The sequence below is a fragment of the Phascolarctos cinereus genome, unplaced genomic scaffold (genome assembly GCF_003287225.1).
Source record: "Phascolarctos cinereus isolate Bilbo 61053 unplaced genomic scaffold, phaCin_HiC Scaffold_5;HRSCAF=322, whole genome shotgun sequence".
Lineage (NCBI taxonomy): Eukaryota > Metazoa > Chordata > Mammalia > Diprotodontia > Phascolarctidae > Phascolarctos > Phascolarctos cinereus.
Window position 1 is genome coordinate 381959442 of NW_027555958.1, and position 21028 is coordinate 381980469.

The window sequence follows — 21028 nt, forward strand, 5'->3', positions numbered from 1 at the left end:
TAAGATTCCACAGAGCACCATAATGAGAGGTAGGTTAGAACTCATAGCCTTCCAATTTTCTGTCAAGTCCATATCTATATAGAGGAAAGGATTGGTCTATGCATACAGTTGATACCAGATCTAAGGAAGCTAGGTCTGTGGGGAGAAGCATGAGTCTAGAAAAGGGAGTTTCTTGAAAGAATAAGTATTAAAGAGAGACCTTGCAGGGCAAGAGAGAGATGGAGGTGTTATGTGGGGGTGGAGGGGGAGAATGAGCATTATTAACTAGTTGCTCTGTCACTGTCTGGAGGGGTAAGCCCCTTGTATCCTGCCGGCTGCCTCCAGGAATTTATATGATAATGATGTGGCTGGAATACATCGCTCCCTAGGAATTTGTCTGACGTAGGCTATCAATGATTCCCATGTATGGTAAAGTGTGTAAATAATGAGGCTTCTGGTATTTTCAAGCTCGGGTTCAGTGGCTTCCCCTGGGCTGGAGGAAATGTCTGGGCTCCTAAATAATGACATATTGGGGGAAATGAACTGGAGGTTAGCTACTAGAACCCAGGATCTGCCCTCAGAAATATCAAATATTCTTTCACTAGTATCCTTGTTTGGGAGGGTGAGGGAGGAAGAGTAGAATCAGTGTATAAAAACAAAACAAAACTTAGTCTAATTCTTAGACTCCTTCTATCCCTACTACCTTTATCTTAGACAAGCAGTATGATAGAATGGAAACAATACTGGCCCCTTAATCAGAAGACCTGGGTTCAAAGCTTCCCGCTGCCACTTAGTAACTTTTTTGACCTTGGAAGTGACTTAATTTCCCTAAATTTCCTGAACTATAAGATGAGGGGGTAGATGACACTTTTGGTTCTAGAGCTATGATCTTCCTAAGAGAGCAGTAATATCTATGGTGCTGGCTCTAATTTTCACTGTGACTATTTCTATGCACATTGTTCTATAGAAGGTACTATGGGGAGATACAGAGGATGAGCAGGAAATCTCCTTAGGTTTTTAGGCTTTCCCCTGTCCTTGCTCATGGGTAGTTCATGTTTTGGGTAGTCAGACAGATAAAGAAGTGAAAATGCATACAAAGAGCACAGGAAGAAGTTGAAATAATTGAAGTCTTAGGGCATGTGATAGGGAGAAATGGGGTGACATGAGTGGAGAAAAGCTTCCTGGAGGAGGTGAGCTTAAAGCACATAAATTACAAAGTCAGGGAGTGTCCTTCATGGCTTAGGTGAGAGGAAGAGGGAGGGCATTTGAGATCAGAGGAATGGAGTACACAAAGGTTGAGATTCTTTGGCTGTTAGAGCTGAAGGGGAACGACCTTAGAGAACATGAGAGTCTAGATCTACAATTGGAAAAGACCTTTGTGATCATGTAGTTTGACCCCCTTATTTTGCAGATAAGGAAAATGGGACCTAGAGAGATGAAGTGACTTCACCTGACCTTAGGTCACAGAGCAAATCAGGATTGATTCTGGGTTTTATTGTACTTCTCACTGTACTTTCACTGCTACTGGTTGTGTGGTTCCCAAATTTGCCATATGGTACCACTAAACCAGTATCCCATCATAACAACAAGGTCCCTTCAAGAGATCCAGGCATGAGCGGTCTTCAGTAGACACAGTGAGAAGCTTAGCTTCTGAGGCCAGCTCCTTATCATCCTTGGAATGTCTGTTTCCTTCTGACAACCCTTTCACTCCTTTAAGTGACTTCCGTGCTTTGGAAAGGCCATTCGAATGTCACTTGCAGGCCATTAACCCTGAGCCCTAACAGATAGGGTAACCCTTGCTCTTATTCTTCTGTCAGCTCCCTGAAAAATGGAGGATTAGGCAGTCTTAAGTTGCAGAACTACGATGACTGATAGCTCTTGTGTGTACCTGGCCAGATACCAAACAGCCCAGGTAATGTCAGAAGCATGTTTCCAAACTAGGCAAACACTGGACAGGTCTCCACCAAACCCAGTGGGTGGGGACTCAGAGGAGTGTTTGAATAATGCTTTCCCCCCCCCATGTTTAAGCTCAGTTGTGGCTGAGCTGAGAGAAACAAGATATAAGGAGTGGGCTGTGTATTGTTTCCTTAGGATAAATGAATTGGTGGGATGAGGGAAAATAATGATTCCTTATCCTGCCTTACTTTAGGCACTGATGGAAAGGCAGTATGTTAATAATTAAACCAGGTAATGTCTGGTGATAATCAATGGCTCACACATGTATAGTGGTTTGTGTAAATGCTAGGATCTAACCTTTATATAACACTTTAAGGTTTGCATGTGTTATTTCATTTGATCCTCAAAATAACCCGGGGAGGTGGGTGCTATTGTTATCCCCATTTTACAGGTGAGGAGACTGAACTGAGAGAGCTGGGATTCAGGTCTTCCTGACTCCAATTGCCTCAATGTGCTGTCTTTATAAACGCCCCTTGTTCTCAAAGAGGATCAATGACATCATGAGGATGATGACTTGCTGGTGAATTAGATTTAAGTGAGGCAGAGCTGCTCAAAGTTGTGAGCCTCACTCTCCTCCAGAGTCATCAAAATCCATTGGCAAGGCAAAAGTCAATAGGATTAGTGAAGGCCCAGGATGCAGGAGGTGGCCTTGGCCTTTCTAAATTAAGGTCTTTCCTTAACAAAGTCTTTTGAGGAATGAGGTGTATTATCACTCCCATTTTACAGATAAGGAAACTGAGACACAAAGGTTTATCAATTTTTTTTCAGTCACTTAACACATACTCTAATAAATATCAGAACTGGCAGTCAAACACACTTCCCATAGGACCATAGATCCTACAGAAAGGGACCTTAGAAGCTCCTTTATTTTACCGATGAAGAAACTGAGGCTGAGAAATGAAGAAAGTAGCAGAGTTAAGATTTAAACTGAGGTCCTTTGACTCTAGACCCAGTACTGTTTCCCCTCTACTATAATGAAGTGGGTTTCATAGTTTGATTTAATTTTCCTTAAACACTACCCTGAAAAAAAAATCATCTCAAACCCTACTTAAGAATGGGATTAGGGAGGAACCAAGCAGGGATGCTGCTATCATCTTAGATCCCTCTTCAAGAGTATCTCATGTAACAGTATGATTGTGGTCAAATGATAGAATTAGCCAAGTGAAATTAGGATCTTATCAAAAGGTGCCAGCCCCAGATTACACCTCATTTGAAGTGAATGGATGACAGGCCATCTCTAGCAGCCCAGGAGGTAATTTCTACCCTGCTCAAAGGGTTGTGTTTTAATAACTGATTTGTTGGAACTGAACTCCAAATACATTTATTGTGTACCTACTCTGTGTACAATAGGTGTGGCTTTCCATCTGTGCACAAGAGGGCAGGCATATAGCAACCCAGAGAATACTGAAGAGGGGCTCTCTGCACCCAGCGGATGTATATAAAGAGGCATGATAGTTTAACGAAAAGAATCAACCAACAAGCATTTATTAAGTGCCTACTATATACTACCATAGCAGGTACTATGCTAAGAGATGGGAATATGAAGAAAGGCAAAAACAAAAACAAAACAGTCCCAGCTCTCAACAGGCTAAAATTCTAGTGGGGAGACAACATATACACATATAAGAACAAGTATAAATGGGAAGCAATCTCAGAAGAAAAGTGCTTGTAAACAGAAGACCTTGATTGGAATTCTAGCCCTGCACATTTTAAGCTGTGTGGCCTCAGGCATATCACAACCTTTCTGAGCTTCAATTTCCTCATTTATTCTTTTTTTTTTTTTGCTTTTAGGCAATTGGGGTTAAGTGACTTGCCCAGGGTCACACAGCTAGTAAGTGTCAAGTGCTTGGTCTGAGGCCGGATTTGAACTCAGGTCCTCCTGACTTCAGGGCCAGTGCTCTATCCACTGCGCCACCTGGCTGCCCCTTCCTCGTTTAGTCTTGTATAACCTAAGTTAAAGGGTAATTGTAAGAATCCAGTTAAAGAATGTGTAAAGTGTGTATTGGGCAGCTAAGTGACCCAGTGGATAGAGCACTGAGCTTGGAGTCAGTAAGATCTGAGTTCAAATCCTGCCTCAGACACTTGTTAGCTGTGTGACCCTGGGTAAGTCACTTAACCCCTATTTGCCTCATTTCCTCATTTGTAAGATGAGGACACACTGGAGAAGGAAATGGCCAACCATTCCAGTGTCTTTGCCAAGAAAACTCCATGGACACAAGTCCATGGGGTGAGGTAGAAGAGAACATGACTGAACTACAACTATAGTAACAAGGTGTATATCACATAAGGTAACTGAAGCCCAGAGAGTCAGGCAAGTACCTTGTCCCACCAGCATAGTTGAGACAGAGAATTCAGCAGACTTTCAAGAAGAAAGTGTCTAGGGTGCTGCAGGAGCATCTGGTCCTGTGCCTGGGAAGGAGACTTAAGGGCTTAGTTGGGGAGCCCATTGGAGATGAACAGGAGTGTTTTGACTTGAGCAGGTTCTGTGAGGGTTCAGGGGTGAGTCTTCCAGGAAAGTACTTGCCATTTTCAGAACCTCCTGTGGGCCTCTTCTCTCTCAAGAAGCATGAAAAGGAGGCACTCCTCCCACCTCCTGGTGACTTAGAGCTTCGGAGAAACAGGTCTCCTTTTAAGGCAATCCAGGATTCCAGATGTCAAGGACTTGGCTAAAAAGAAGGGGGTTGGGCAGAAACCAGGAGGTGGAGAGAGAAATGAAATGGAAACTCAACCTTCCCCCCACAGAGAGAGAGAGAGAATAGCTAAGTCTCATTTCAGTGGAGACTCTCCCCTAATGTGAAGCTGGCAAGGCATCCCCTAGGAAAGGTCCTTACCTGGATTAAACCAAATGTCACCAAAGCCCATGTGCTCCTCCAAAGACCTTTCTGCACCTTCTCCCTCCCTATCTCTGAGCTTCTCCTTCATTAATTACTTCTAAGTTGGACAACTCCTGAACCCCGGGAAAGAACCCAACCAAGTGATTAATGGAGTCTACCGAGACCCGGCTAAAAACGGGTTTTATCTGTTATATGAGAATACCTCAATAAGAAGTCTCTAGGGGCAGATTTCCTCTCTGACTGGTCTTTTGGTCTCCGTCTTTTCTTCTGTTGTTCCTGATTCCCTGGGAACATGCCTGGAAGTTTGCCTGTGGCTTAAAGCCAGGAGAAACAAGCTTCTATGGAGCTCAGCAATGGCGTGTTGTGGGTCTCCCCCATAGGGCAAAGAGCTTTTGTATTTCAAAACAAAACTCCACTTGAAAGCTGGCTCTTCATCACTTAGGGCAGGGCAAGATTCATTCCCAAGGGGGTGGCATAACCTCTTGTTGGGTTCCAGAACCATAACTTGCCCTTCAGAGGCAGAGAGGTATCAGAAGACCAGGATTTGAAGCCCTGCTCCAATATGTAGTAGGTGTATGACTGTGGGCAAATCTCCACCTCTCTGATCTTCAGGATCCCAGTGTGTAAAGTGGGGACAATAATAGCTGTTTTGATTTAACCTCTCAGACTTGTTTATAAGAAAGCACTTTGTAAGCCCCAAAGTACTGTATAGATATGAACTCTGAGGACAGCATCACACCAGACAAAATCATCAAGACTCAGAGAAGCTCCAGGGGTTGGGGTAAAGGAAATGGCATTAGTGATTAGAGTAAGGAATAGGAATTGATGACAAAGAGCAGAGGTGAGAGTTCCCTGGATTATTTGGAAGTAGATTATATACTATTATGTTTCTATTTTTATATATTTAAAATATTATATATTCTATACTTGTATAGCTAGAGGTGGCAGGATCACAGAAACATAGGTAGGGAGCTTGCAGGGAGCTTAGATGTCAACTAGTTCAAATGCTTACATTTCTCAAATGGGGAAACTGAGGCCCAGAGAGCTGAAGTGACTTACTCATTTAGGGTCACACAGGGAATCAGTGGCAGAGCTGGTACTTTAACTGCAGGTCCATGATTCCAAATTCAGGGCTATTTCCATCCTACCATGACAGAGAGGCTGGGGAAAGGTGAGGCTTGAGCATGCAAAGGCTGTGGGGTTTGGACGTGGTATATGTCAGCCAAACATGTTCCAAGATGTTGGAGACAGTATGGTACAGTGGAAAGGGTTCTGGAGCACTGAACATCAGACCAACATGATCTGTGTTTGGAACCTACTTCCTCTTTGGTCTTGGGCAAGTTATATCCTCTAGAGCTGCCTCATCTGTAAAAGGAAGGCACTAGAGTAGATGGCTTCTAAGCTCCCTTCCAACTCAGTGTTTGTGATGCATGCTTCTATTATTCCTGCCTTGAAAAAGAAGGGTGATAGTCTTTCTTTTTTCTATTTGATCCCTCCCTTATTTGGCTCTAGATACTTCCTGATGCTATTAAATTGTCCTCTACCTAATGAATGGTGTTTGTGGCAAGAAAGAAACCTTAGGGAGCCAACTTCTATTGGAAGCTTTTCCCCCTAATCCTGCCCAAAGAGAACCCCTCACCACCTTTGAAATTCCTTCAAGAATGGAACAAGTCTTTCCAGTTTGTTCACTTCAATTATTCTAGCATACTCACTCTGACTTCTCCAAATATCTATCAATCAATTAATATTTATCCAATGCCTGTGTATGCCCAGCTTGGTTCTAGGTATTGGGAACAGTGGGTGGGACAAGAGACAGGGAGAGAGAAGGATTCAAAGATGTATAAGACAAAGTCCTTACTGTGTGTTTTCAGTTTCTCTGTGTGTTTTGTTTCCTTGATCGAACTGAGAACTAGCCCTGAGTTTCTCCTACATCTTCCCTTGGGGTCCAGCACAGGACTTTTCACCATGGGTGCTTTGTGTGTGACTTGGTGGAAATGAGAGGAGTGGATATGTAGGGCCACTGAAGCTTTGGAAACATTTAGCAGAGCCGTAGGATTTGGGCACTCTGTTATGCTGAAATAATATATTTAGGGTGCTTTATAAACCAAGTATTACATGTCAGCTGCTATCATCATCATCATCATCATCATCATCATGGTTATTCTTGTCATCATCACTGTTACTGTTGTTGTAGTTATTTGAGAGAGGCAGTGTGGCATAACAGGTAGAGACTGAGCTTGAGAGCCAAGAAGTTGAGCCTGGGACTCACGCTGACTCTCTAGCCCTGGGCGAGTCAATTAGCTTCTCAGTGCCCTGATCTCTAAAACTATAAATTGCTGAGAGAATTTCCTCATCTGGATTTCCCATTGCCAATGAAATAACAGGTCTAATCCTTATCCAATTAATAATAACAATAATGATGTCGATGATCTACTCCTGTGATTTTATTGGCTTGCAGAAATCTTTAAATGGACATTTCCATTACTTGTGTAGATAAGACATTCATCAATCACCTAGAACCTTACAGATACTGAGAGATTAAGTGATTTATCCAGGATCACACAGCCAATGTAGGTCAGAAATAGGTTGTGAATTCAGGTCTTTCTGACACCAGTGCTGCTCTTCTATCCACTGTACCAGGCTGCCTTGCACCATCATCCTCATCATGTTCATCCTCATCACACTGAGCCTTGACCAAAGCCCAATTCTGATGCTTCACTATGGAGCTGAGTTGACCCTGAGTTCTTTAAAGTTGCCAGCACAGCAAAAGCTCCAACAGGCACTATCAAGCTGAGAATATTTGAAGTATCAGCTGGTGATGCCTGTCACCTGAAGACCAGCATGGCTAAGTTCAGGGATGTTCTACATCAGACGGCCAGTTGTTTTTTTGGGGGGCCATGATAGCTCATGAAGGCAATTTGATAAAGAACATAGGACTAGAGCCCTGTGTTGGTGAAACATTTAGTATACAACAAAGATAATAGACTATAAGCTCCTTGAGGGAAGAAGGGCTTTCATTTTTGTCTTTGTATCACCAGTGCCTTAGTACCCTGTCTGTTCCACGGTATGTGCTTCATGAATGTGGGTTGATTGATGGAAAGATTAGCAGCTTGCAAAATCTCCATGGTCTGAGTGTCCAAAGGGAGCTTTTTCTTTACCCTTGGGATTCTCTGGAAAGAGAGACAGACAGACAGACAGAGACAGAGAGACAGACAGAAACAGAGAGACAGAGAAGAGAAAGAGACAGAGACAGAAATAAAAAGACATAGAGAGAGAGAAAATGGGGGGTAGGGAGAGAGAGAGGGAGGAGAGAGAAAAAAAGAATGAAAGAAAGAAAGAGAGAAGGACAGAGAGAGACACAGAAAAATAGAGAGGGAGAGAGAGAAAGAAAGAGAGAGACAAAGGAGAGAGAAAAAAGAACAAAAGAAAGAGAGAGGGACAGAGAGGGACATAGGAGGAGAGGAAGAGAGACAGAGAAGGAGAGAGAGAATGAAAGAAAGAAAGAGTGGGACAGAGAGACACAGGAGGAGAGAGAGACACATAGAAAAAGAGAGGGAGAAGGAGAGAGAGAGAGGGAGAGGGAGGGAGAGAGAGAAAGAGAGGGAGAGAGAAAGGAGAGAGAAAAAAGAACAAAAGAGAAAGAGAGAGGGACAGAGATGCAAGAGGAGAAAAAGAGAGGGAGAGGAAGAGAGAGAGAGAAAGAAAGAGAGAAGGACAGAGAGAGACACAGGAGGAGAGAAAGCAAGGCACAGAGAAAGAGAGAGAGAGAGAGAGAGAAAGAGAGAGAGAGAGAGAGAGAGAGAGAGAGAGAGAGAGAGAGAGAGAGAGAGAGATGACTATAATCCTACTTTATCTTCTGACTCTTCATTTTCCATGGGCTCTCCACAGTGTCTTTGATTACCCACTGTGGCTGTAGTGCTAGGGAGGTCCCTTGAGGTATTGCCCCTTTTTTTTCATCTGGAATGTGCATTAAGTATCACCATGTGCTGTGCAGACATTTAAAAAAAGGATTCCCTGTCTCTCAAGTTTTGTTTTCCTAAGTAGATGAGAGACGCTCTCTGTCAAAGGAGATGAAGAAGAAACTACCCTGGTCCATGGTGATCAGATGATGATATAGGATCTGAAGTTATAAAGAACCTGATTGATGATCTGGTATGGCCCACCCTCATTATATAAAGAAAAGGAATCCATGAGTGTAGAAATGACTTGCCCAGGGTCACACAAGTGACCAGGATTCATAACCAAGTTGTCTGGCTCCAGATTCAGAGTTCTTTCCACAACACTGCTGACCTCTCCTTCTGAGCTATTACTGTGTCTACCATATATACCAGTTACTTGGCAGTGAATTGCCAACTGTATTTTGGACCTCATTTCTGTATAACTAAGTTGTTACGACAATCATCTTCAACTGTTATTGACATCTGGTACCATCTGACTTTTCACATATTTATGTTTCATCTTTTCAACTGGAAGATGAGCCCTGCGAAGGCAGGGACTGAATTGTACCTCTTTGAATTGCCCCCATAGTACCTAGCATAGAAAGCCTGGTTGTGATAGAAGAGCACTGGATTCAGGGCGAGAGATGCTGGGTTCAAGTCCAGGCTCTGATATTGACCTCTTGTGTGACTGTGGCAAATCATTCAACTTCGCTGGGCCTCAGTTTCCTCATTTGTAAAATAAGCAGCTTGAACTAGATGATCTGTACAGCTTTTCAGGCTCTAGAATTATGACGAAGTAAGGATTAAATAACCATTTGTTGACTTGTTTTGGATAGAAACCTACATAGGACAGCAGGGTTAAGGGAGAGTAAGCTTGAGGCAAGTGAAAGCCAGGGATGGGGAGGGAATGCCTGTCCATGGTTGGCTGCCATCTTGAAGCATGCAGGTCTCAAAGTTAGGTCTAGTTCTGCCTCGGTAGCGATCTCATTGTTTCTTGGCCTTCAGCCTTTTCTCCTTGTCTGCATAGTTTTTCTCATGCCTGTTTCTGTGTTTCTCTCTCAGGATGCCGAACTGGGGAGGAGGCAAGAAATGTGGTGTGTGCCAAAAGACGGTTTACTTTGCTGAAGAGGTTCAGTGTGAAGGCAACAGCTTCCACAAGTCCTGCTTCCTGTGTAGTGAGTACGGTGCTCCTGGGGCTCTGCCGTTGCCATGGGAAGCTGGGACTAGGGCCTGCTAGCACTGGCCTGGCCTGTCAACACTAGGGAACCCACCCTACAGGACATAAACAGCCTCAAATTTGGCTGAAACAGCAACTGGGGAGGGCGATGCTGTAAGAACCTCTTTGTTCTCCCAAGAAGCCACTTTCCTAGGCGATGAACTGGCCAGACAGTTGGTGGGGGTGGCATGATGTATAGGGGAACATGTGGGGACTTTGTGAACAAAACTTTTCTACTTTGGATTTTTGTCCTTTTCATCCCAGTCACAGTCCAGACATTCAGGAGACAGACCCTTGGGCCCCAAAGAATCATCAGCTTTGGAGCCAAAGTTTCTCTTACTATGAGACAGTGAAGGCCAGAGATGGGTGGCTCTAGAGAGTAAAAGGAGACCTGGGGTTAGATCTATATCCCTATTACCTCTTGGAAACTCTCAAGCACTGGGTCCCCTCATAGCCTCTACTCTAAGGCCCAGCCACTGTTCTTATTCATATTCAGAGGAAGAAGTCATCAGAGCCACAAGCTCTTAACAGATCCCAACCACCACAAGGCAGATTTTTAGCAGACCTTGAGTGGGTGGGAAAGGGGGCAGACAGAGCTGCCTGGCCTATGTGACTGGCTTGAGTCTTACTGAGTGACTGAATGTGCAAACAACTAGGCCCATATAACGTATGTACAGAATAGACGGAATGTAATCTGAGAGGGAGGGAGCTGGGGTGGGGTGAGATGAGGAAAGGCTTCCTACAGAAGGTGAGATCTGAGCCAGGTCTTGATGGAAGCTGTGGAGGACAGGAGGTAGAGGTCAGGAAGGAGAGCAATCCAGGCATTAGGGATGGTCAAGGAAAAGGAATGGATGTTGGGACACGGAGTGTGAAGAACGGCAGGAAGGCCACTGTTTCTGGATTGTAAAATACTTAGAAGGGAATAAAGTATGAAACTGGAAATGGAGGACAAGGCCAGGTTGTGAAGCCCTTTAAATGCCAAATAGAAGGTTTTGTATTTGATTTTGTTTGATTCTAGAAGCTATGGATTGAGTTGAGTGGGTGGGGAGAGTTGCTATGGTCAGACCTGTGAGGTAGGAAAATCACTTTGGCAGCTGAGTGGAGGGTTGATTGGAGTGCAGAGATGCCGGAGTTGGGGAAACCAACCAGGCCTATTGCATTAGTTTAGCTCTTAGCAAATGAAGGTGTTAGCAGGGTGGTGGTTGTGTGCTTGGAGAGAAGGGGCCAGATATGTGTCGTAAAGTGCTATAAAGGTAGAAATAACAAGAATTAGCAATAGATCGGGGCAGTTGGTGGTGCAATGGATAAAGTGCTGGGCCTGGAGTCAGGAAGACTCTTCTTCCTGAGTTCAAATCCAGCCTCAAACACTTACTAGCTGTGCGACCTTGGGCAAGTCACTTACAATCCATTAGATCGCATATGACACGAGGGCAGGAGTCAGATTTTCTTAATTTCTATGTTCAGTGTAGTGTCTAATACAAGGTATTGCTCAAAGCAGGCATGCAATAAGCGTTAGAGGGGAAAATGAGAGGTAATATTGTTTACCTCAGTTTCCTCATCTGTAAAAATGAGCTGGAGAAGGAAATGGCAAACTACTCCAGTACCTCTGCCAAGAAAACCCCAAATGGGGGCATGAAGAGTTGGGCAGGACTGAAATGACTGAATGACAACAGTAGATTAGATATGTGGAGTGAGCTCAAAAGAAAAGCTGGAGACCCCCCTGAGAGTGTGATGCTAAGGAGTAGTAGGATCCTAGAATCATAGACTTCAAACAAGAAAGGCCTTACAGGTCATCTCTCCCAACCTCTTCATTTTACAGATGAGGAAACTGAGGCTCAGAGAAGGAAATTGACTTGTTCAAAGTCACAGGGTCCTTGTGGCAGAGACAGGAGTCAAACTCAGGCTCTCTGACTCCAAAGCCAGTGCCCTTCCCTCTGTGCCATACTCAATATTTCATGTGAAATTCCATGTTTTCCTTCTTCCCTCTTCCCTATTACTCCTCACTTTTGTCTCTAACACTTATCGCGCGCCTACTTTGAGCAATACCTTGTGTTAGGTGCTACAGTGAATACAGAGATCTAGAAAATCTGACTCCTGCCCTCATGTCATATACAATCTAATGGATTGTGATGACTTTTCCTGGGAAGAGGCGGCTTAATGAAGGAATTGAAGGGGAGACATTGGAGGGATGTCATTCAATACGGCAGTCCAGAGAAGACCTTTAAGGAAAGTGTAGTCAAAACCCAGGAGGCATTATAGCATAGCATAGCATAGTATTTTGGCATCTTTTACTGATCTTTTAATTTATATTGCTATAGTTCAGTTTAATTCAATTTATTGCTTATGCCTGGTAGTATTAATACGTAGTTTATGAAATACTTTGAATTTTTTTATACGCTATGGAAATGTTTAGTCTCAAAGGATAAACTATATTTTAATAGGGGTTAGCAACTATGGCCTGCAGGCCAGACATGGCTCGCCTGTTTTTGTAGGGCCAATGAGCTAAGAATGTTGTTTACATTTGAAAATAAAGTTTTATCATATTTTTTAAAAAGAAGATGATAAGGGAGTGATCTTGGATTGATGAAATGCAACTCCTGTCCATGACACCTACTAGTTGTATGACTGGTAAATTATTAAATTTCTCAGTGCTTTGGACAACTCTTTAAAAAATGAAAATTATAGTTGCATTAATAGAGTTTCCATATTTGGAGTTCCCTACATGAATGAAATAAAAAGTTCAGGCCTTCTCCCCAACCACCCTATTCCCTATAAAAAACACCCCAAACCTCCCAGTCCATCTTAGAGATTCTGGAAATTGAGGCTATGTCTGGGTTATACTAGTTGAAGTAGAGATGGGTTGATTGCGTAATTCATTTGAACCAGGTAGAAAAGGAGATTAGTGAGTGGCAGGCCAGTTGGGGTAGGATATAAGCTTGAATTATCCGTTTTAACTAAGAAGATCAAATCAGCTCCATGTCCACTGACATTTCTCTTTCCTCATCACCCAGTAGATCAGCCTGAAGCCATCCCCAAATGTAGCTAATAAGAGTCACTGCTGACTTCCTCTCAGTTGACAGCTGGAGGGGATGTGTTGGTAAGCATGGACCAAATGAGGCCTTGTTGGCCACTGGCCTACAAGGGAGGGCTCAGAAGCAGCAGCATCTTGTTATCAGCAGCTTTCTGCCAAAGCCTCCACTTTGGAATTTTTGAGTTGTTTGTATTTCCAGAGCGAGTGGGAGCTGGCTTGGCAAGCTGACGGAGTGGAGGGTCCTGGCTTCTGGGGAGGAGACGCTTCCAAAAGAATGTTGTTTAATCTCTGACCTAAACAGGGCTGGCTGTGGTGTCAGCTTCCTCTTAGCCTGAATGATTTTGTTTCAAGTGGGGGTTAGGCGAGGTAACAAATTGAGGTAGGGAAGGAATGCAGGACAATGGTATAGATAGACAAGGGCAAGACCTGGGGCCAGGTTACCAGCAGAGAGCATGACTCTGCATTTCCAGAATCATGACATGACCAGAAGCCAAAGCTGGAAAAAGCATAAGAGAGAGAGAGAGAGAGAGGCCAAAGGAACAGAATGTATTCAGGGACGACAGCTCATTCTCCTGGGGAGCATTGGAATGTATCTTCGTCCTCAAACTAGTTCTTGATTATCAATCATCATGCCTGTATTAAGAAGCATCAAGCTTAGTGGAATGTGGATGTGTAACCCTGGGTCACCCAGGCTGTGGCCCTGGGCAAATGACTTACTAGGACATTAGCTAAGGCTATGAGATGCAGAGAAGGTGCCCACCTGAAAGAGTAGAGTGAGTTTCCTTATCTGGCAATTCCCAACTCCACCAATGAAATCACAGGCTAAGTCTCTGTGTCCAAAGCACTGTAGGATAAAATGGTGAGACAGTCCTTACCTTCCCCTATTGAGGAAGACAGCATGTTCTCAGATAAGTAAATTCGGGATATATGCAAAATAAATACATGGTCATTGGGACTAGGGCACTACAACTGGGGGAATTGGGAAAGGCTTCATGTAGGAGATGATACTTGAACTGACCTTAAAGGAAGCTATGAATTCCAAGAGGGGAGGAGTGAGGAGGGAAAGCATGCCAGATATCAGGGACAGCCTGTACAAAGGCACTGAAGCAAGAGATGAATGTCCCATTTGGGGAATAGCCAATGGGCTAGATTGACTAGGCCTGCGGAGCAATGAGGGAGGCTAGATTTTAGATGATTTTTTTGGTTTCTCTGATCTGTGTAGGAAGCCACATTGGCTGCATGGCCCACCATGTGTCTCTTTTACTCTGAAGTATCTAGTTGGATTTGCCATCTTGTTCACCAGTTAGTTACCATTCTCCATTTCGTTCATTTCACATTCACCTCTAATCTCCGTCTAATGGAGAATTGGCAGCCTTCTGGGTACCCTGGACTGGAAAAGCACCTTTGCCTGATGTGTCCAGATAATTCAGCCAATGGTGCGTTTTTCAGCCTGAATCACTGGACAGTTGCCTGATCTCTTCCGTGTTTCTTTTTCTTTTTCTATTTTTTAAATGCCATGTTGACAAGACCTTATCATTGGAGGCCTTCGAGCACAGGCTGGGGATGCTACAGAGATTATTCCTGGTCAGGAAAGGGCTGTCCTTGAAGGACTTTTAAGTGCCTTCTAATTCTGAGGTTCTGTGATCCGTCACTTGTAAGCCTACATCGCAATCTGCCTTGACGTTTCAGGTGGATGGAAGAAGCTTGTGATCAAGAAGCTTGCTTGTTAGTCTGATGGCAGCTCTCAGCTTGAATTCAGGGAGAACAACAAGATAAAAGGACTTTTTTTCATCCTAGAAGAATAGAAATGTTGATTAGGATTTGAGGTCTGGGCAGAGTTCCTGGTACTACTATGCCAAGCCCTGAGCCAGCCCTAAAAGAAGTACTCATCTCACTGTCCCTAAGACATCAAGATCGTTTTCCTCTGACGTTTTGAGTCTTTGGTTGTAGATCCTCCTGAGCTAGGTGCCAGTATTATCACACTGGGCACAAGATGGGTAAGGGAGAGACAGGATATGCCAGACAGAGCAGGGAGGAATCAGGCTTGGAACTAGTAGATGGAGAGAGAGATAGAGAGGCATACAGGACATTCCAACAGGCATGAGAAGAGGCACCTTGGTGATGAAGCATGTGTCCAGACCAGTGCTAAGCATTTTCAGAGCATCCCCAGTACTTTTGTAGGAAGGGCTGAGATAGATCAGGTAGTGGTTGTTGATAAATAATTTTACCTCAGTGTCTCATGTTCCCTACTTTATGAACATGTGTTTATCCTGAGTGGGAAAGGAGTATATAACGCCTCTTGGGACACAGAAGTATTTGGCAGTAAACCCTGTAGAAACTAAAATCCAGTCAGTCCTAACCTTGATTAATGGGAGTAGACCCTAGTAGGTTGACAGTATGAATGAATGCATGCATGAATGAATAAACATTTGTTCACTCTATGAATAGATGAATAAACATTTATTCACTTTGTATTTGAATCACCAATGCTTGGCCATGGTGGTGGTGTTCAGCTGTAACCCACTTTTCATGACCCCATTTAGGGTTTTCTTGGCAAAGATACTGGAGTGGTTTGCCGTTTTCTTTTCCAGGTCATTTTATAGATGAGGAACTGAGGCAAACAGGGTTAAGTGACTTGCCCAGGATCACACAGCTAGTAAGTATCTGAGGATGGATTTGAACCCGGGTGATCCTGACTATAGGCCTTGCTCTCTATGTACTTCACCACCTAGCTGCTCCAAATGGAAATGGAGGACTACTAATCCATACATATGTATTCCTGTGGGCTACAGATTGACTTAGAAAACCACAAATTATCATTATCTACGTTTCATTGTATTGTCATTTATTCTGTTAAATATTTTGTAATTATATTTTTAATCTGGTTTGGTCCCTAGTAGGGAGTGTTGGGGGCCTCCCGTTTGGTGCCTCTGCTGTGACGGACTCCACAGGTTGTTAACAGGAGAGAAGTCTCTTAGAAACTTTTTGAGAACACAGACCTGTGACTTTGTCAGTCTAGAAAATTCCCACTGAGGAAATTCCTCCTACTAATGTAGAATGACACAGGCTCTGTCTGCTGTTTACAATTTAGAGTTGGCTGGGGACATTGAGAAGTTACTCGAATCACTGGGAGAGGAGGAGCACGAGCTCAAGGGCGTCTGAAGTCTTGGTCAGGTCCGGATCTATGATCCCATAAGTTGTCTAAGCTCACCCCGCCAGTATGTGTCACTGGGAGGATTTGAACCCAGATCTTTCGGAGTCCAGGGCCAGCCCTGTAGCCACTACCCTAAGCTGCCTCTATAAAACTTTATTACTTCTCTTTTGTTTAAAAAAAAAATCTGTATACAAGCTGGAGTGACATTAATAGAGAGGGATCTCCATTAGAATAAGTGGTTAATTAAATGCCATATACAGTGAGGTGTTAGAATTGGCTGCTCTAGATTTGCTGGCTGGGCAATAGAACCTCCCAAGAGTGTTTACAGTGTAGAATCCTTGCATGCCTTTGGTCAAGAGCCCCATGGTTGAGATGTAAATTATTAAAGTCACTGAATCATGGGACTCTATCACTAAACTTTTCCTCTTATGACTTATTCTGGTGTAGAAGTGACCCTAGCGGCAGCTAGATGGCTCAGTGGATTGAGCGCTGGGCCTGGAGTCACGAAGACCTGAGTTCAAATCTGGCCTCAGATACTCACTTAGCTGTGTGACCCTGGGCAAGTCACTTAATCTCTCTTTGCCTTAACCCAATGGAAGGAAATGGCAAACCACTCCAGTACCTTTGCCAAGAAAACCCCATATGGGGTCATGACAACTGAACAACAACAACAAAGAAGTGACCCTGAGTCCCTTGAAGCTATGCCTCATAGCCCTATGAAGCGATAAGCTCGGGTAAGTCTTAGCAAGCTGGATGGCACAGGCCTGTCAGTAGACTCTCTCCATTGTCTGAAGACCAACCAGCCTGGTTTTACCCAGAGGCTCATTAGTGGTAAGTTGGCCATTGGAGGATGACATTGGGAGGGTCCTTAAAAAATCTCATAAATGTTACTGGCAAAGGTTTAGATGGGTTATGGTCTGGAACAGGGAGAGAAACTGTCCCTACCATTGAAACTAAGGATGCTAAAAGTATCAAAGATGGTAATCCTGTAACTGGGGAACTTCTTCTAGTTAAAGGCTTCCTTCTGTTCAATTCTAGACTGAGCTGTGAGAAGGCAAGGGCTCCACCTGCTTCACTTTTCATGGAGGCAGTGTGCCGTGGTATGTCACTGCTAGTAGACAGTGATGCTCAGCAGTTGTCTGTCCACACGTTTACCTTTCTTTAGCCTGTTTATAGATCAAGAGCTCCAGCATGAGGACAGCACGATATGCAGGAAGAAACTTTGGACCCCCTGTTGTGTAATGATCACAAACCAAGATATCTTGGGGCCAGTAATGGACTGGGTCCCAGATTATCACTGACCTCATCAGATAACCTTCAGAAAGCACAGGGTCATTGTATAAGACACTGTATACAGAAAGATTCAATAACCGCTGACTTCTCTGGAGTTTAAGCCTAAGGGATTCATGCACTTAGTTCCATCTTGAACCAGATTGGAGAAAAGCAAACGGAGAAATGTGTTTGATCGCATTTGATCCAAATCCTCGGGGCAGGGAGTTTAGAAAATTTTGCTGATCCGTCACATGATTTCCTCCTCTTTTCCCTCTTCTCTCTTCTTCCTCCATTGTCTCACCAAGGACCATTACTATCCATATATTTGAGTCATACAGGTAACAGAACAAGAAATTTATACCAAAAACACATATAAGTATTTATGACTTACACACAAGTCCAAGGTATATTTTAAGAGATTCTTGCTTTGTAAGGGCAGAGGAACTTTCAGCAGGGGAATGATTAAATTGGTGCTGAAAGTTACAGAAGTGGGAAAAAAAAATCTTATGCTTATGATAAAAATAATAGCCTTACATTGATAAATAATACTTTAAGTATGTGAAGATGTGATCCTTTGTGATGTTACTTGTGTAGAAATATGTATATATATATATATCTATATCTATATATCTATATATATATAATGTATATACATATGCCCACATATCTTTTGAAGTGTTAAAAGGAAAATAATATTTTATAGTCCTTGACATATCACTTTTTTGTAAGTGTTCCATATATTCCCTTTTATTTTTCTATGTCCTGTTTTGTAGCCTTAAGAAGTGTTTCAAAAGTATCTGAATATATAAAATAATAGTAAATGCCCTGCAGGGTATGTTGCTGCATTGTACATAAAACTGTGTATATATTAAATTTTCTTTGTCTCAAAAAAAAGGTGTATCACAGGGGGTCAGGAAATTTGCATTACAGTCCTGGCTCTGCCAGGAAAATAACCAACCATGGGATCCTGGAGAATCCTAACTTCCATTTGCATAATAATATAAGGGTTTACAAAGTGCTTTCATCAAAGCTGTCCTGTGAGGTAGGTGGTGTCAATATCATCGCTGTCTTACAGATGAGGAAACTGAGACTCCAAAGGGTTAATGCCTCGCTCAATGTTTTAGTTTCTTTCCTATCTATAAATTGAAGGTACTTGACCAGATGTTAGTTTAGGTTTCTTCTAGATCTAACATTTAAAACAAGTACCCCCTATTCTCTTAGCCTTATCCTCATTGGCACCAGTTTCTTACCTTACCTCTGGTCTCTGAGTTCCATCTGGGCCTCACAGGGAGAAAAGGATGGTATTGGCCAAATCTCTAGACTTCTCATCCCTAGATGGGAATGTTCGAGCCTTTGGCCTTTTGTCCTTTCTCCCTCCTTCCTAACCACAGGGAGCTCCTCCTGGGAGGCCAGGCCATTAGAGAAGAGGCTGGAAAGTTCCTTATTTAGTCTTGCCTCTGTACTGGATTAGGGTGGGGATTGGGAGAGAGGGGCCAGGCCAGGAGAACCTATATTTAGGCAAAAATCTCCAACCTGAAGATTCAGGGAAGGGAGGGTGGAGGAGGAGTTAGTCAAGGGCCCTTTAAGGAAAGACAGCTGCTACTTGTGCCAAAAATTAAAAAAAAAATCAGGGAGCCAAGGGTACAGGCTGCTTCCAGGGAGGGTGAGAGGAGGGGGAGGGGCACTCAACAAGGGCACATTTGGAGAAACAGCCAGGTTCAATGTGCCAAGTTCCTTAGGATATATGGTGGAGTTAAATTAGGTTTGAGCCTAAAGAAATGGGCTGAGTCTGAATTTGCTTGGAGCAGCTGATAAAGAAAGGGCCAGATCTTAGTGAGGCTATCTCATCTAGAGAAGATGGAACTGATAGGCTGAGGAGATGTTTTTGCTGTTCTAAAAGACAGAAAGAGAAAGAGGTGATCCCAGTAAACTCCTACTTGATCCCATTCTCAAAGCTTTGATAGTTGAGAAGTTATTCCAATTCAATTTAAGCATTTATTAAGCACTTACTGTATACAAAGAACCATTGGAGATACAAAGCTGGACAAATGCTGTTCTCAAGGAGCGTACAGTCTCACAGTGGTTAACTAACCTGAGTTCTTCCCATAGTGCATTGAGTGCTTAGAATGGAAGCTGCTTTTTTTAGAGAGCCTGACTTACCAAAAACTGAATAAACATGAAGAGCCCTTCCTGCCACGCCCTGCCTCCACAACGTGTTTACAGGCTGATGCCCATTTTTTATGTCTGGATCCACTGACCTTACTCTTCCTGGCTGTTTTTGAGAAGTGGGAGGACTCCAGCCCCTTATCTTTCACTCAGGAGCCAGTGACTAAGAGAGCCAGACATATCCAGGTCTCAGCAGTGAGAAGGAAAGAGGATGATGGAGAAAGCCGAAGCTGTGCCTGTTATTACATATGGCCTTTTCCTAGTCCTTTTCCTTGGAGGAGAGGATTTGGGAGACTGATTCTCCAAAGGACTGGCTACATCTGTCTGGAGCTCCACTGGGGAGCAGAACATTCCTAGGGCCAAACCATCTATTGTTTACCCTCTAGATAATCCCAGATTCCTTTACTTTTCAGTTCCAAGAGGTACATAAATCCTCAGGGCATCATGCCTATAAAAATGCTTGGATAGGAAAAAATAAAAAAATTTTAGAAGGGGAGCAGGTAGGTGGCGACATGGATAGAGCTCTGGCTTTGGAGTCAGGAGTACTCGAGTTCAAATTCGTCTTCAGACACCTGACATTTACTAAGTGACCCTGCACAAGTCATTTAACCCCAACTGCCTCACCAAAAAGCAGAAAAAAAACGCTTGGGGATAGGAAGTGCTTAATACATGCTTTATCTGGAAATCTTTAGCAGTCATTACATGCAATGGCTTTCGTTACCATGATTCTCTGCCCCTGCTTTCCTTTGCCTTTTCTCTATTCTTCTCCACTTGTGGGGAAAGCTCTGGCCTAGGAGGCAAGTCATTTTCTCTTTGCAGGCCTAATTTCCCCCTCTGTAAACTGAAGGGGCTGGTCCCTTTCACCACTGAATTTCTGTGATTCCAAGACTATAACTTACCCTAGAACTGGAACTAATGATTTTGTACCTAGAGCATGAAACATTGGACCAAGGGTGATTGGTGCTAAATGTTTCCCAGAATGAGTTTTTTAAGGTAGGATATTTGGATACCATTTCTAGAGAAGCCATCATGCTAGAGGGAAGGGATGGTAAGACTAAAATGAGGTGGAATTCACTTAGAGTACCTCGGAAAGTAAGGTAGGAATCTGGCAATGTGATAGCTTCCTATTTTGACTCTTTTTTGCTAAGCTTTTTTTTTTTAAACATCGCTGAAGGATTGCAAGACCTTTTAATGACTTCTAAATTTGGTGCCCTGGGCCAAAGCCCCAGTTGCCTTGCCCTGGTTATGGCTCTTATGCATTCTTCTATTTCTTCCTCCTCAGTGGTTTGCAAGAAGAACTTGGATAGTACCACCGTGGCTGTCCATGGTGAAGAGATTTACTGCAAGTCCTGCTATGGCAAGAAGTATGGTCCAAAGGGCTATGGCTACGGGCAGGGAGCTGGAACGCTGAGCACTGACAAGGGGGAGTCATTGGGCATCAAGCATGAGGAGTAAGTATGGATTTCTATCTTTTTCACAGGT

At 43.5% G+C, this 21028-nt stretch overlaps 1 protein-coding gene across 1 annotated transcript in view; it reads left to right on the forward strand.

Moving 5' to 3' along the window:
- CSRP1 (cysteine and glycine rich protein 1) overlaps positions 1-21028 on the forward strand; it is a 35659-nt gene that overhangs the window by 3479 nt on the left and 11152 nt on the right. The window contains exons 2-3 of the mRNA XM_021002951.2: positions 9770-9882; positions 20829-20997. Of these exons, the coding sequence (XP_020858610.1) occupies positions 9771-9882; positions 20829-20997 (281 nt within the window). The 5' untranslated portion in view covers position 9770. The remainder of the gene's footprint in view (positions 1-9769; positions 9883-20828; positions 20998-21028) is intronic.